Here is a 16,307-nt window from a genome sequence, read left to right on the forward strand (position 1 = left end):
CAAATAGGAACCACAGCGAAAATCAAAACAGTTTTCTTTGCAACAGTTAGCTACACCTTCCAGCTACTTCACATAGTCGCCACTCTGTCCGAGACGTGTGTAGTAGCAATATAACAACTTTCCAGTACCCTCGTCATAGAAGGCAGCAGCCTGGCGTTTCTGCCAATCCTGTAAGCAGATCTACGGCTCGTCGTCTGTGCCAAAATATTGTCTTCATAGAGATGAAAATCAGAAGGAACCAAGTCCGGTCTGTACAGTGGATGATCAAACACTTCCCATCGAAAAAGCTGTAGCAGCCTCCTCATTGCCTCTGCAGTGTGCGGCCGAGAATTGTCATGAAGAAGAAAATGCATGACAGTTACGTCGTGTGGGCTGCACGAAATCAGGCGAAATCTCTCATTGGCCCCCAAACTTGGCGGAAGACGCTACTTACTAGACATCTTTACGTGCGCAATGTGCGATCAGAACTGAAAAGAGCAACGTGACACACTCGACAGGCATACTAGAGGCACTGTGCACCACATCTACACAAGGCTTCATCGGATTCTCATTACAGTTTACATTTCACGATCGACTGAAGCTTACTTTTCGAATAGCCCTCGTACATTCATTTTATGTTTTTCATGTATTGCTGAAGATGTCTGTCACTGGCTCATGAAAGGTTGACACATGTTTAAGTAGGTGATAATGCTTGTTTATGTATGCTGTTTCTTAACATTCTCAGAAGAGTTTTCAAATACACAGTACCATTTCTACCACTGCAAAATTAATACCTTTATCCACAGAATGATCCAAATACTGACAATTTGAGAACTTTAAGAAAGCTGTGAGACATGCCAAGGTTTAGGGACTTACCAGTACTATGGCTATACGAAGTGTAGATGATCCGTGCGGGACAAACATGGAGCGCAATTATTTCAATGTGAGTCGAAAGACGATGTAGGTTTCTATATCTACATCTACATAGATATTCCGCAAGCCACAGTAAGGTGCGTGATGGAGGGTACCTGGTGCCACTACTTGTAATTTCCCACTCCCGTTCCACTCGCAAATACAGCGAGGAGAAACGACTATCTGTACGTCTCTGTATCAATGCTAATTTCTCGTATCTTGTCTTCGCGGTCATTGTCCACGATGTGTGTTAGCGGCATTACGGTCTTTCGGCAGGCAGCTTTAAATGCCGGTTCTCTACATTTTCTTAACAGTGTTTCCCTCAGGGATTGCCATACGAGTTCCTGAAGCATCTCCGTAACACGTTTTGTTCGAACCTACCAGTGACAAATCCAGCAGTCCTCCTCTGAATTGATTCGATGTCTTCCTTCAGTCTGACCTGGTACGGATCCCAAACACTCGAGTAGTACTCAAGAATATGTCGCACCATCGTCCTATATGCAGTCCCCTTTACAGGTGATCCACTCCTCCCAATAAATCGAAACCGACCATTTGCCTTCCCTACCACGGATTTCACATGTTCGTTCCATCTCACATCACTTTACAACTTTACATCCAGATATTTAAAAGACTTGACTGTGTCAAGCTGGACACTAGTAATACCTTTTGAGGATTATTACAATCTGTATATTGACTAACAACACGTATGAGTATGATATGATTTGAGTGGGAAGAAAGAACAACTTTTTTGAGTCATACATAAGAATTTGAAACGACATACTGCACTTAAGCCACTTAATCTGTATCATCACCTTATGTCCTAATGTTCAACAACTTCTGCTCAGCACATGTGTATTTATTTTTCCGCTAGAATGATCTCATATGGTATTCTAGGTAATACAACACTTTCATGAACTGAACACATTATTGATTGTAAAAGAGTAAAAGCTGTTCATGGAAGGGTAAACAGACCACAACTTGGCTCTGCTGTAGTAGATCAATGGCAGCACTGGGAAACTGTCAGTTTTATAAATTACTCCTTTAAAAATTACAACAAGGTCAGATTACTCAGCAACTGTACAGAGATATAAGGCCTTGTGTGTGACACATGTAACATAGTTATACAGTTAACACACATGTGTATTTGTAGTAAATATTTGGACTATAACTTTGCATCTTAAGACTGTGAGAATATGCTTTAGCGTTACTTTCCTTTTCTTACATCTGGAACATACTTTTCAAATTGAAACAAAATACCGTTTAGTTATTTGCCCTTGTTTCTTAATTCACTATGACTATGTGCAATTATCTGCAGTTTTGTTATGTAGTGGAAGTTATAGGCACTCTTCCCTTGTCATAGAATAGGTAGAGAATTACAGGACAAGGTATTATGACATTTAAATATCCACAGACTGCCTGTTACACACTTATAATCCTTGTGATTATATCTTTATTAAACATAACAAATTAATTTCAGTACATCTGCTGTAACAATAAAACAATTCTACAAACAATATAGATATAAGATTAGCAAACAAACAGTTGTGAACTACAACATGCTTTACAATTCGTTCTACATTGCGTATCAGAAGTTTCACATTAACTTATTTTGTCAGAAATAAATTAGATAATAGTGGCAAGACGACATTCCACACATCTGAGAGCACAAATATGTCTGCTTTTGCAGCTTAATTCTTTGACTCTGTTGATCTAGAGGGTATTTCAGGTCAACAAAAGCAACTGCTGTGTTGCACTATTCACCTACTAACAAAAACTGCAAGGTAATAAAAGCCCGCTTAAGTACAAAAACTTTGTAGTCTACCCTACTAATACAGAAAAGTACTAACTCAAACATTTCACGAAATTTCCACTGTTTCACAACTCTAAGAGGGTATACTGTATTATACACTATTTCTAATGTCAATGTTTTAACAGTTTTGTAGCAATACAGTACAAAATTTCAAATTTATTAATCAACAGTCTGCATCGTATGCGTTAGAAGAGGATATTGTCAACATTACATGTAACTTAAGATGGCTCAAATGGTTCAAATGGCTCTGAGCACTATGGGACTTAACATCTGAGGTCATCAGTCCCCTAGAACTCAGAACTACTTAAACCTAACTAACCTAATGACATCACACATATCCATGCCCGAGGCAGGATTCGAACCTGCAACCGTAGTAGTCGCGCGGTTCCGGACTGAAGCGCCTAGAACCGCTCGGCCACCACGGCCGGCTGTAACTTAAGAAACTTTAAATAAGTTGATGGTCTCTTAATAATAATAGTTAGAATACTACAATTCTGTTGCATTAGAGTTACTGTTCACAAGTCCCCATTTCATAAATATTACCAAGAGCAATATAATTTCATACATTATAATTGTTAGTAAAGTTTTCTGATGGTCTACTGTTGCATCTAGTGGGATTAAAGTGAAACAGGAGAAGTGTACTAAAAGGTTTGGAGATATATAAATTTTGAGACAAACTAAGAGACATTTAATTATGGTCACTTTAACATTTAATGTACATTTACGCTGCCCTTTAAATGCAATTTTAATTGCTGAATCAAAACGCTTATGGCAACATTTTCTAGTTGTTCTCTACCCGTACAACACATAAAATATACAGTTAGTACAATCTAAGTGAGCGTCTAAACAGATACCAGCAAAGCGTCATTGGAAAATGATTGACAACTGTTGCAGTAGACCATCCAGTCAAAATAGCTTCATTTCTAAACGTATGCACACTGAGTAATGAAATGCCATTAACTTGGTGACATGTAGAAGTCATCATTTCCTGATGACACTCTAAATAGAAAGACCTTGCAATACATAAAACATGGAGACATTTGGTATAGTGTGATAGTGTGAATAAGTCCTCCTGAAGTCAGGGATATTTGCAGTTCTACGTTTGGTCTGATAATTGTATTTTCGACTATGAAAAAAATCGTTGAAAATGCATTTATACAAAAAATAAGAGAACTTTAAGTACCTTTTAGCAAGCAATTACCACTAAAATCATAGGAGAGTCGAACTTTGTTGCTGGTCACAAAATCTGGGAATGTATAATGGCATTATTGTTGAGGAAATAAATACATAAAAAATAACAGGGTACCATGATACGAAGTTATAGTAGCTCATGGTACAAAAACTGGAAGACGCTAATAGTTTATCTATAAAATAATTTAAATATTTCCTTACTCTGAAAAAATATAGTAATTACAGAATAATTTTTTGCTTAAGTTTGTTCGCAGGAACTGTCTTGTATGGGTTAGCAAGGAAACCCCCACATGCACTCTTTTTCCGAGAAACTGAAGAAGTGAAATCACAGACACAGGGAGAGGGAACTACTCTTATGTCCACTCTGGAGACCTCTTAACACTTGGCGGTGCGGAGCGCTTGCTACTGGCAGAGCGGCGTTGGGTTCAGTCGGCTGCGCGCTGCACTTGCGGTGCCTGCGGTCTCAGGGTTGGCGGGTCGGCTCCCACGCGTTGTTTACGTCGAGGCGTCCTTCCTGCGGTAGCCTTGTGAGCGCCGCTCTGAAACGATAAAGCCAAGTGTGTGAAATGTGCCATTCAGCGTCATTCACAAATGGTATAGCATGCGTTGCTACCTAGTACCCTCCACATATGCCCTCCTACCCCCTTCTCTCTTAACACTGAGCACGAATAGAGAATCCTGCTTCGATTTCGCAATTTGATTCCAACACTGATGTGGGTTGCAGTCTAAAGCAATCCAACTTCTCTGGTAGTCAGCTCTTACGTATACCACTTCTAGCTCACGATTGGAAACGTCCGTTCTTTGCACGACACCACGTAGTTCAATGAATTCCCTTGTAACCTTATTCTTGAAAGCAAGGTTTTCGTTAAAATAATCATTTGACCAGTAGCTGTTAGCACAAACGTCATTCAGTATCTATGGTAACGAGAGAGTGGTTGCTAAGATTTTATTTTATTTAATTTCTTGCATTCTGGCACCACACCTTACTACAAAAGCGTCAGAGGGAGTGAGGCTGAGTTGGTGCCGTTTATCAACAGATGTCTCTTAGAGAAAATCAACAGAAAAACTTATCTTTAAATTACGAATTTAAATGTTCGCTGTTTCAATCCTATATCTAACTCAGTATTTTGCTAGCCAACTTATGATGCATGGCGGAGGGTTCTTTGCATACCCTCTTTTCCGTTTCAGTCTCAAATAACATTCAGGGAGAACGGTTACTGATAAGGCAGTCGGCACACGCGACGAGTTAGCTAACGCCGACCTGTCGCTCCACGAGTTTTGTGACGTCACTTCCTAGTATTTCATGTTGAAGTACCATTTCGCTACGTGAAACACAAATTTCCCAATATTTCAGCGACGTGTCACGTAAAGTAGAAACAATAGGAAGCAAGAATGCTCCCTACATCAGAAGCACAAAGCTCGAAACCTGCAGGAAGTAAGAGCCATATTGTACTTGTGGTGTTCAGTTGGAGCCAATATTATGAAGGTTTTATGTCGTATCTTAGACCACACGATTACATGCTGTTTCTAAGCACCAGCACACAATGTCTCGAGAACGAATCATTATTGGTACTATTTGTTGTAATAAAACGACGGGAAACGTCATATTACTGGTTACAGGATTTTCGTATTTAGTTATTATCGGGTTATAATTCCCGTATGATCAGCGTAAGCCACTTTAAGGCAATGGTACATTGAACATTCACGGAAAACATGTCGTTTCTGTTACGATATGTTATAATTAAATATGAATTTAAAACATTTCGGCGAATAAAGCCTATAAAAGACTGTAACATAAAACAGATTGTCGTTTATCACGGAAGCTATGGTCTAAGAAAGTGAGTAGAGGCAGCATGTTAAGGAAGAGAGATGTTGTAGTTACAGGGTTCGAGTCTCGTTGCATCCAATTTCTTTTTCACCTTCACGTTTTCCAAAATGGTTGTCGGACTTTCTAACGAAATTAATTGAAATAATTTCTGTAATATTTGATGCTACTTAAATGTAAGTACTTTCTCCGTCACGAGCGAGTTAGTTTGATTTAGTGAACTTTTATAAGATCGTGTCGTTACCGACTGGTCATGTATCTTTCCTTTCTATCTTTGTACATGTTTACGGATATTGAAGTTTTTATTTATTTGTGCCACTGACTGAAAAACATAACCAGTTTATGGTCAAGGGAGGAAATGTGCCGTTTAATAGACCTAACGTAGGAATTTTACGCACGCCCATTTTCTTGAACAAACTATATTGTTTGTGAGCCAAATAAATCCGACAAGAGCCGCTGGAGAGCGTTCAGACCGCAAAATCACGTTACCCTGATCATCGTGCGTATCTATGGTGCTGTGACATTGGATATCCCGCCTGCGTGCACGACAACAATAGATGCGTGGCCCAGTGTGTCAACGGCTTAAGGCGCCATGTGAGTATGAATCCTTCCATTTTCACTTTCATGGTCTTTTCGCGATGTATGCGCAGGAGAAATCATTATACAGTGTGTTTATAAATGAATATCGGGGTTTTAACGCTTTATAATATTTATTATATTAAACTTACAGTTATAAATGATATGTCAAATGAAAGAGCAACACAAACAGTTTTACCAAGAACCTTATAAATGTTCAATGTGAGCACTGTTTGTCACACGGCACACATTAAGTCTATTCCGAGTTCTTCCCAAACGTTGATAAATGTGTCTTCAGTGATTGTAGCAACAGCCGCTTCAATCTGGTTTCTTAATTCAGGGAGGTCTGCTGGTAACGGAGGCACGTACACACGATCCTTGATGAAGCCCCAAAGGAAAAAATCGCATGGCGTTAGGTCGGGTGAACGTGGAGGCCATGCAAAGCCAGCCCTGCCATTGGGGCCTCTTGCGAAACTCGGCTGTAGGCTTTGTGTGTGCCGTGTGACAAATGGTGCTCACACTGAACATTTATAAGGTTCTTGGTAAAACTGATCGAGTTGCTCTTTCATTTGACATATCATTTATAACTGGAAGTTTAATATAATAAATATTATAAAGCGTTAAAACCTCGATATTCATTCATAAACACCTTTTATTTGTTGACTGTTCTAGGACGCCATGTTTTCAGAATTTTAACGGTAAACCACGACGAGATGCACAGTGCCTCCCTTTAGCGTCTGCCACTGGAGTTTTAGGAACGTCCTTGCGATACTTCCGCACTTGCTAAATGAATTTATAATGAAAGGCGCTGTTTTTGTTAGGTTTTTCTCTGCTGCCACTCGTATCGATTAGGGGACCTAGCCCGACAGACAGCATTGAACTGCCAGTGTTATGAGGCTTTTGTAAGCTACATCCTCCGTGATCAAAATGTGTCTTGGAGTTGACTGAACTGATCAATTTTACACAGACCATCAACAAAACCATGGTGAAGGTTTTTGTTGCTGCGAACGTGTTTACTTGAGCCTCTTCTAGTCGCAGTCTGCTGTTGCTCACTAGGAGAATACTGTTTCAATGAACCTCAGTCTTGCGTCTGCTTTTCTGCGATTAGTTTTATGTGGTCGCTCCAAGTTAAATCACTTAGTTAGAAAACTATGTGATATTTTAAGAGTATGGCGGCTTGCGGTGATTGTTCAGAATTCGCGCAATCATACAATAACGAGTCTTTCCGTCTACTTATACGCAGCCAGTCAAATTTCCTTGCGTTGAACGTCAGATGCTGATGCCTGCATCAGGTGACAATCCTCTGCAGGTCTTTCTGCGTTTCGCTAAAATTTTCTAGAGTTTCGACTTCTCTATATGGGGTGGCGAGGAACATCCGGAAAGCCTGTAAGGGTTTTGCAGGATACGCTGTGCTGAGAAAAAAAAATGTGAAGAAAAAAATTCGGTATGTTGCGCCGTTTCCGAGGTAATTAGCGTTGGAGTTAGCGGATCAGGCCGCTGAGCGCGCAGATTCAAGAGGCCCGACAGATGCAATTGGTATCAGTTGTTCTCACTTAGCAGATGACAGCGTACGAGAATGCCCAGCTTTTGGCTCTGGTTCGATACCTACCGTCGTCCCATGTCCAACTTTTGTATCGCTCACCTGTTCCATTTTAGGAAACGGAAAATATTTGGCGACACCGTCTATGGTGGGCCGCTTGTATTTGCACGCGCAACGTCCTGACTGGCTAACTTCAATGCTGATTAACTCTGAAATAGTAGAACGTACCGAATTTCTCTCTTAAAAATTATTTCTCAGTACACCTACCCTGCAGCACCCTTACAAGCTTTTCAGGCTGTTCCTGATCACCTTGCATACAATTGCATCATTCGCAAAAAGGCGCCACGTTACTTTTTAAATTTATTGCGTCTCTCCGTTCTGAATGACATGCCGCGTTCTATTTGATAGGAACTCTTCAGTCCAATCACAAAGTTAGTCCGACATCCTGTCTCAAATTTTGTTGATTCGGACACGATGGGGAGATGGAATGGAACACGGCATTAACTTGGGCGCTACTGTCTGCTGCGTTCTGGATCTCGCGGACGAACGGAGCGATCTGAGTTTCACACGATCGTGGCTTACTGAATGTATGTCGATTCGTATAGGAGGAATTTTCGGTCTGCTGAAAGGTCGTAAAACAAGAGTATATAACGCGTTCTAAAATTGTACAACACACTGACATCACCGATATTGGCCTACAGTTGTGTGTTGCCTGTTCGAAGACACTTCTTGAAAGTGGGATTTATCACGCATTTTTCCAATCAGAACACAGTCGGCATACGGACCGTGCATTTGAAAGTCAACATTGATCGTGCCGAGTTCAACGCTCAGAAGCGATGTGGCTTTTGTATACGGTAAGCGTGTCTCAACTTCAGTTGTAGGCTGTATCTCACTCTCAGACCAACAAGTTTGTTTACTAAATGGGCGGGCGTAAAATCCTACGTCACCTCTATTAGAACGCTAATTTCGTCCCTCGTCCATTGCTAGTCATGTCTTTCTGTCTGTAGCATACATAAATAAGAACTTCAATATCAATGGACATGTTATAAGGGAAAAAGGAAGTTCCATGTACAATCAATAAGGACATCCGCTTACAGAAATTCCATTGCAAATAGAGCGAAACCAATTTAAAATAGTCTTCCACTTCAAACAAAAAGTATTTCCCCGTTCCTCATTTTTCAGTAAAAACGTAAGGTAATTCATATTTGACCGCTGTTCCTATTCAGTAGCAGAATCTTTGCAACATGCGAAATACAAAACTAAGCAATAAAGTTCAAAATATCTTACTAGAACTAGTGCACGTTTTCTTGAACACAAAGCCAATCGAGTACATTCACTTCCGAGAGAGACCGCACTTATATTTACATAACATCGAATGTTATAGGCTACACTTGTATTAAATTATCAAGAAAGTCTCGGAACCTATTAGAAAACGCGAAGCCGAGTAAAAATAAGTTGGCTGTAGTGAGACGTGAACCTGTAACACATCGCTCTCGACTTTGTAACTTTTGCAGCTTCATTCACTGCGCTACAGTAAACTTCTATAAGCTGCGAGCTTGTCTCGCATATTATAATTTTCTGATGGCTTAATTGCAGATACGCTATTAACTGACTTTCAATTATAACAGATCATCCCAAGTAGAACGTGTTTCTGATGGATATCCATTATGCCTTTGTCCTGAAACGGCATATTTTCGTAACGCGCAAATTAAGTTTCGAAACTTATTTAACCACCAATACGGCTTTTCTCGTCGTTTCCATCACAACAAATGGTACCAATAAACAAGGGGTTTTCGAGAGCTGGTGCTTTGAAACGGGATGTATTCAAATGGTTCAAATGGCTCTGAGCACTATGGGACTTAACTTCTGTGGTCATCAGTCCCCTAGAACTTAGAACTGCTTAAACCTAACTAACCTAAGGACATCACACACATCCATGCCCGAGGCAGGATTCGAACCTGCGACCGTAGCGGCCACCGGGATGTATTCACAGGATATAATATAAAACACACCGAATGTGGGCTTCATCTAAAACCCAATATGTGGTCTTCAGACTGAAGAGAGATGGCGTGCACGTGATGTAGGTAGCGTTCTTGCATCTCACTGGCCTACGTTCAAACGTACGTTCAGAATATTCGACATGCTCATACTGCTCTGCACCAATGGTAGTCAACGCGGTCCTTACCGGCCACTGGTGCGCGTTACGACTATGATAGTGGATGACAGGGGTTTTAAAAACAGTTTCCTTACATTTTCATAAAATTTTGACGTAAAGTACCTGGTACGTAATGAACTGTTAAAGCACAGAGAACATTAAAAGAATGATGGTGAAGGTGTTCATTGGTGTGGAGGTGGTTAATAGATCCTCTTCTAACAGTAGGGGCCGAGCGAGATGGCGCAGTGGTTAGCGCACTGGACTCGCATTCCGGAGGACGGCGGTTCAATCCCGCGTCCGGCCATGCTGATTAAGTTTTCCGTGATTTCCCTAAATCGCTCCAGGCAAATGCCGGGATGGTTACTTTGAAAGGGCACGGCCGACATCCCTCCCTAATCTGATGAGACCGATGACCTCGCTGTCTGGTCTCCACCCCAACCCAACCCAATCCTAACAGTAGGGTGCTGCTGCTCGCTGAAAGGGCGAACCGTTCCTTAAGCCGTCAGCAGCACACGGACCGTGCATTAGTACTTCAACATTTAGTATCCCGAGTTTGTCGTCATATCGTCGAAAAAAAGCGCGTTGGGGAGTCTTTCCGAACGTGTAGAGCAGTAATAGTCAACCTTTTTTTATCTAGCGACCACTTTTGTATCTCTGTTATTAGTAAAATTTACCAACCGCCCACTGGTTGTACTGTAACGGTGACTTACAAAGTATGGCAGTAACTTTACATTAAAAAGTTTGTAATGCAGAGTTACAGCAACTTAAAGCATACAACCATTTTATAACCAACAGATGTACAAAAGTGGTCGTTAAGGTTGACTATTCCTGCTGTACACGTACGGAAAGACTCCCAATGTCTGTTTTTGCCACCATATGACGCCAGAAACCCGGGGCGCTAAGTGTTGACGTACGAATGCACATCCCGTGTGCTGCCGGCGGCTGACTGAACATTCCTCTTTCAGTGAGCAGCAGCAGATTTCGGACAGAAGAGGATCAAATAAACGCGTTCACAGCAATGAACACCCTGACCACGATTTTGTTGATGTTCTGTGCACTTTAACCGCTCAGCTCAATCGTCATCAGAAACATTTTAATCATTAACCTGACTTAATTTAGTTCCTATGCTCGAGTAATGCTGCACTGTTCTCACCCACTCGGAGCCACGTAACACTAAGTAATGACTGTTATCGTAAAAATACCCTAACGAAAGCAGCCGGAGGCGAATGTCCCGCCCCCGTCAACGGGAGTTGGCTTCATACACGACAGGGGTGCCTGTCTGTCTCAGTCAGTTTCCGTACGAATATTCAAAAGGGAACTACATGCAAAGGGCATCTGGAGTTGTATGCTTCCCAAAGGTCATTGCTCACAGCGCAACAGATAGTTGTACATCTTTGTTGGGTCAAACACAGAAACTTGACAGTGGGTGACTGGAAGCGTGTAGAGTGCTCAGGCGAACTGCGTCTGATCGAATGATGCAAGGCATCGTGTGGATCAATAACCGAATGAGGCTTTTAAAACATAATGTGGAGAATTTAATTCAGGCCAGAAATGCTTCGCGACTTTTATTTAATGGACTTTTTTTCTGCCTGTTGATAATGAGTATATAGTAGACATTTTCTTGTTCCAATATGACAGCCATATTAACAGGGTTGTGGGCATACGTTCCTGGTTTGACGAGCACTGAGGCACCCTTCGAATCTCGACTGGAACGCTACATTATGCGGTATTAACCTCTATAAAATACGGCCGGGACCATGTGGAAGTGCTTGTGAAACTGAAACGACATTCCCGCAATTTGGTGTCTAACCATCGACAATTGGCTACCGCTGGACATTTTTGGCCACACTAGTTCGTCGGCTTGATGCCATTATCAAGGCTGGAGGCGGTACTGCTCGAGATTAGCGTGACGTCTCCCGGAAGTGACCAATGTTTTGTCCGCTGTGCTTATCTCCTCTGACACGAATTGTATCTTGCCTCAGGCGCCCGCGTGGTCTTGTGACTGTGTGTCTGGCGCCCAGATAACTGAGCTGATAAAAGATACCGCGACATACCTTCGAAGATGTCTTCGTAGGCCTCGAGCAGCTCTATCATGCGGTCGGCAGGCGGGGGCGGCAGGTTCATGATGCCGCCCAGCTCTGTGGGCAGCGCCTTCACCTCGATGTGCTCCAGCAGCGAGCCGCGGTCGCGACCGTGGAAGTGCAGCTGTAACGCAAAACACAACACTCTGTACACACTTCACAAGACTACCACTATGACCAGGGCAAAATTACTGTGGCAACAGAGAAAGAAGCAGAAAGCAGCTATAAAACTCTGACAGTCTGTCCATAGATATCCGACAGGTAACACTGTTTTCTGATGCCAGTTAAACATGTTTCTCCATAACAGGACCTTCTCGCACCCAAGAGGAATTCCTGAATACTAACTATAATTAACCAGCTAACCAACTGCGACCAAAACTAACTGCGTAACTGCGACCAAAACTAACTGCGTAACTGCCACCAAAACTAACTGCAACTACGATTAACGATGATTTTATTACAGCATTACCACAGTAGTTGCAAGGAAAAAATTTTCGGAAAACGAAAGGTACGTCGTTACCTGCAGGAAATTTTTTATCAAATCCACTTAACCGGTTTCAACAGATCAGTCTTTCATACTCAGAAATTATGTAAATGATTAAATAACTGGTAAGCCAATGTCGAATAAGGACCAGACGATAAAGGCATCTTTCGTTGAAGGAACAATGAAGTGCAACATCGCAAATAATATGTAATAAGGGCAACCAACAACAACCAAAAGACGGTTGGTATTAATGTATTATTTGCGATGAAATAGTGTAAGTAGGCTGTCTAGGTTAAGTACGCTGTTTAGGTTTTTATGTTGGTAGCGTCACGTAGCGCTCTGTATGAAAATCACTGGCTGTGCTGTGTGCAGTCTGTGGCTGGTTGGCATTGTTGGAATATTCGCTATTGTAGTGTTGGGCACTTGGATGTGAACAGCGCGTAGCGTTGCACAGTTAGAGGTGAGCAGCCAGCAGTGGTGGATGTGGGTAGAGAGATGGCAGAGTTCTGAGAGCGGACATCTGGGCGTGTGTCCATCAGAAAGAGTAAATTTGTAAGACTGGATATCATGAACTGATATATTAATATGACTTTTGAATATTATTATGGTAAATACATTGTTTGTTCTCTATCAAAATCTTTCATTTGCTAAGTATGCCTATCAGTAGTTAGTACCTTCAGTAGTTAGAAACTTTTATTCAGCTGGCAGTATTGGCGCACGCTGTATTGCAGTAGTTTGAGTAACGAAGATTTTTGTGAGGTAAGCGATTCATGAAAGGTATAGGTTATTGTTAGTCAGGGCCATTATCTTGTAGGGATTTTTCGAAGTCGGATTGCGTTGCCCTAAAAATATTGTGTGTCAGTTTAGTGTTGATCAGAATAAGTAGAGAGAAATGTCTGAGTACGTTCAGTTTTGTTCAGCTGTTTGAAAATCAAATAATGTAGAGGTTTATCAACACAGTCATTCGTAATATTTCTAAGGGGACGTTTCAACAGTTTCTTGGCTGCTGTTCGTCGCGTATATTACGTACTGTTTCCGATGTGACATTCTGTTGGTTTATGTTCATCGCATATTTTGTGTGGGTTTGCAATGTCACACTTCATGGTTCCTTTAATGAAAAAAAGTCTTCATTGTTTGCGTTTGACGTCTGCTTTCCTATTTCTAACTTCCGAAGGTAACAGATTAACCTGTTGAAACCGGCAAAGGGAATTGAACAAAAAATATTGTGCAGATTTTTAGATTTTTATTTTGGTGAAAAGACTCGCTAAGTAACTACAGTAACTTACTGTGGCACGAACGTTTTCATGAGGTCATTTTCTTAAGATCCAAAAGGCGACTGCCGATTATAATGCGAGAGTTCGTAAATACTATATTTGGAATTTACGAGTAAAAGCGTTCTTATACATCTTATGCTTACGTGTTAGAACAATTCAGAATGAGAAATTTGTCCATACAAGCAGTAGAAATGTTATTGTGTGCCATGGTTTCTACACTTTTATAAAGGCTATGGCACCTGTTTCACCTAGCATACATTTAGAAAGAAAAGGGGGATACTTTAACAATTTTCCTCTGTTGCTCCCCGTGCATTTACACATTTCCCTGCCAAGAAGTAAAGCTCCTTATTCAAAACTAAAGTAAAATATAATTTATCTCATAGGGGTATGACCGAGCGAGGTGGCGCAGTGGTTAGCACACTGGACTCGCATTCGGGAGGACGACGGTTCAATCCCGCCTCCGGCCATCATGATTTAGGTTTTCCGTGATTTCTCTAAATAGCTTCAGGCAAATGCCGGGATGGTTCCTTTGAAAGGACACGGCCGATTTCCTTCCCCATCCTTCCCTCACCCGAGCTTGCGCTCCGTCTCTAATGACCTCGTTGTCGACGGGACGTTAAACACTAATCTCCTCCTCCTCATAGGGGTATGAAACGGAACAATCACATAGGCTCTGGCGAAGGTAAAACTTCGGTTTACTGGTAGAAGACTACAGAAATGCTGCCAGTCTACAAAACAGATTGCTAAAAGATCACCCATGTGACCCATCCTAGAATATGGCTCCACTGGTCACAGGTTTGCTTCATCCGTCAAAGTGTACCAAGGAGTGTTGACGAAACTGAACCGGCAGACATTTGACAATAGACACACACTACCTCAAGAAATCCATCTTAGAAACCTTCAAGAACTAGTTTTAAATTGTGAAACTAGGAATAAGTTACAACCCCGCACTTGTAGCTCCCATAGCCGTAGCTACAACACTAGATTAGTTACAGCAAACACGGAGGTGTTTAAACAGTTATTTTTCCTGCGCTCCCTGCGTGAACAGAACGGGAAGAACCCGTAATAACTGGTACAAAAGGAAGAGCGCTCTTCCATGCACTTCACAGTGGCTTGCAGAATATGGATATAAATGTGGATATTTGAACGATGACTAAATGAAGTCTAAGTTAATTTATCGGATTCGACCGTTATAAGCGTTAGATTTCACTAAAGTAATAGCTATGGCTTAAGATTAATACGTAAGAGAAAACTGTCATTGATATCCGAATCAACCAAATAAGTCTAAATAATTAATCATTAACACGAACAATGTGTAAAATTCTCTGTCGTCGTCAGTGTAGAAATATCACACTGTATACCAAATTACTTGATTTTAGATTTGTTTCCTACACATCTGGAAACGTTAATAAAGGTTTCCTATTATTCGTTTCACAGTTTATTACAGATGGTGTGAACAGCTCTGTACATTAGTCAAAGCCTCACGATTTTTATTTGTGAACTTACGACAGTTCCGAATATAAGAGCGCATTTTCATAGGTTCATCTGTGCTATTGAGTTAAGTGTAACTCCGTACACAATGATCCAAGTGTATGTTAAGCCGATGGAAAGGAGAAGAATGGGTAATGCACGCAGTAACAAGTCTGATACGTTTTTCATTGCAGCTACAACTGATATATTCGTACGCTACGCCCTTTACTAAACTACGGGTATGATGACCCCACTGGGTCTCTTCCATATGAGGTATCAGACACCATAGCAAAGTAGAGAACCCCAATGAAGAAGCAATACGACAAATAACCGAAAACCTAAAAAACAGTAAGGCTTTCGGCGAAGAGTAAATTGCATGAATGCTAATAAAGAATGGAAGACGACTACTGGTTAAAATAATTACGGAACTGTTAAAGAATGTTGGGGAGTGTTAGAGATTGCCTGACGACTGGAAAATGGCCGTAATCTGCCCTATATTAAAAACGAACAACTCCCTGGTTGTGATAATTATAGAAGACTTACCTCCTCCATGTAAGCTACAAAATTCCACCTCTGTGTCTACCGAGGAGAAGATCCCAAATGCAGAAGCCATTATATGGGACTATCAACGTGGTTTCAGAAGGAAAACAGATCAACTGTAGATCTGATTTTAACACTCAGACTGGTAACCGAGAAAGTTTGGGAACATAACGCTGACATTCAAACGGTTTTACTGACTTATGACAACATACATCGGGGCACTATCACCAATGTTTGACAGCATACACAGAAGCACTATCACTAATGTCTTGAAAGAGTTACCGTTTCCACAACAGTTAATGCTTCTCGTACTGATGTGTTCAGGAAAACTTATTGCAGAGTAAAGATCGATACAGGAATGCCAGAGTATTTTGAAGTCAGGACTGGTCTTTTAATTTAATTTTAGAAAAAATAGAGAACGCCAAAAACTGAGCCCGGCTGGAACAAGACACAATAAATCGGCTTGCATA

General features: G+C 41.3%; 1 protein-coding gene and 1 non-coding gene across 2 annotated transcripts in view; one reads left to right on the forward strand and one right to left on the reverse strand.

The window, feature by feature from the left end:
* Window positions 1-2,326: 2,326 nt before the first annotated feature.
* Window positions 2,327-16,307, reverse strand: part of LOC124595802 (alpha-tocopherol transfer protein-like) — a 127,297-nt gene continuing 113,316 nt past the window's right edge. Inside the window, exons 6-7 of the mRNA XM_047134693.1 lie at window positions 12,043-12,193; window positions 2,327-4,431 (exon numbers count right to left, since the gene is read on the reverse strand). Coding sequence (XP_046990649.1) covers window positions 4,388-4,431; window positions 12,043-12,193 — 195 coding nt within the window. The 3' untranslated portion in view covers window positions 2,327-4,387. The remainder of the gene's footprint in view (window positions 4,432-12,042; window positions 12,194-16,307) is intronic.
* Window positions 10,215-10,292, forward strand: Trnaa-cgc. The gene has a single exon. It is a non-coding gene; the product is annotated as a tRNA-Ala (tRNA).

This window comes from Schistocerca americana, chromosome 2 (assembly GCF_021461395.2).
Source record: "Schistocerca americana isolate TAMUIC-IGC-003095 chromosome 2, iqSchAmer2.1, whole genome shotgun sequence".
NCBI classification, from domain to species: Eukaryota; Metazoa; Arthropoda; class Insecta; order Orthoptera; family Acrididae; genus Schistocerca; species Schistocerca americana.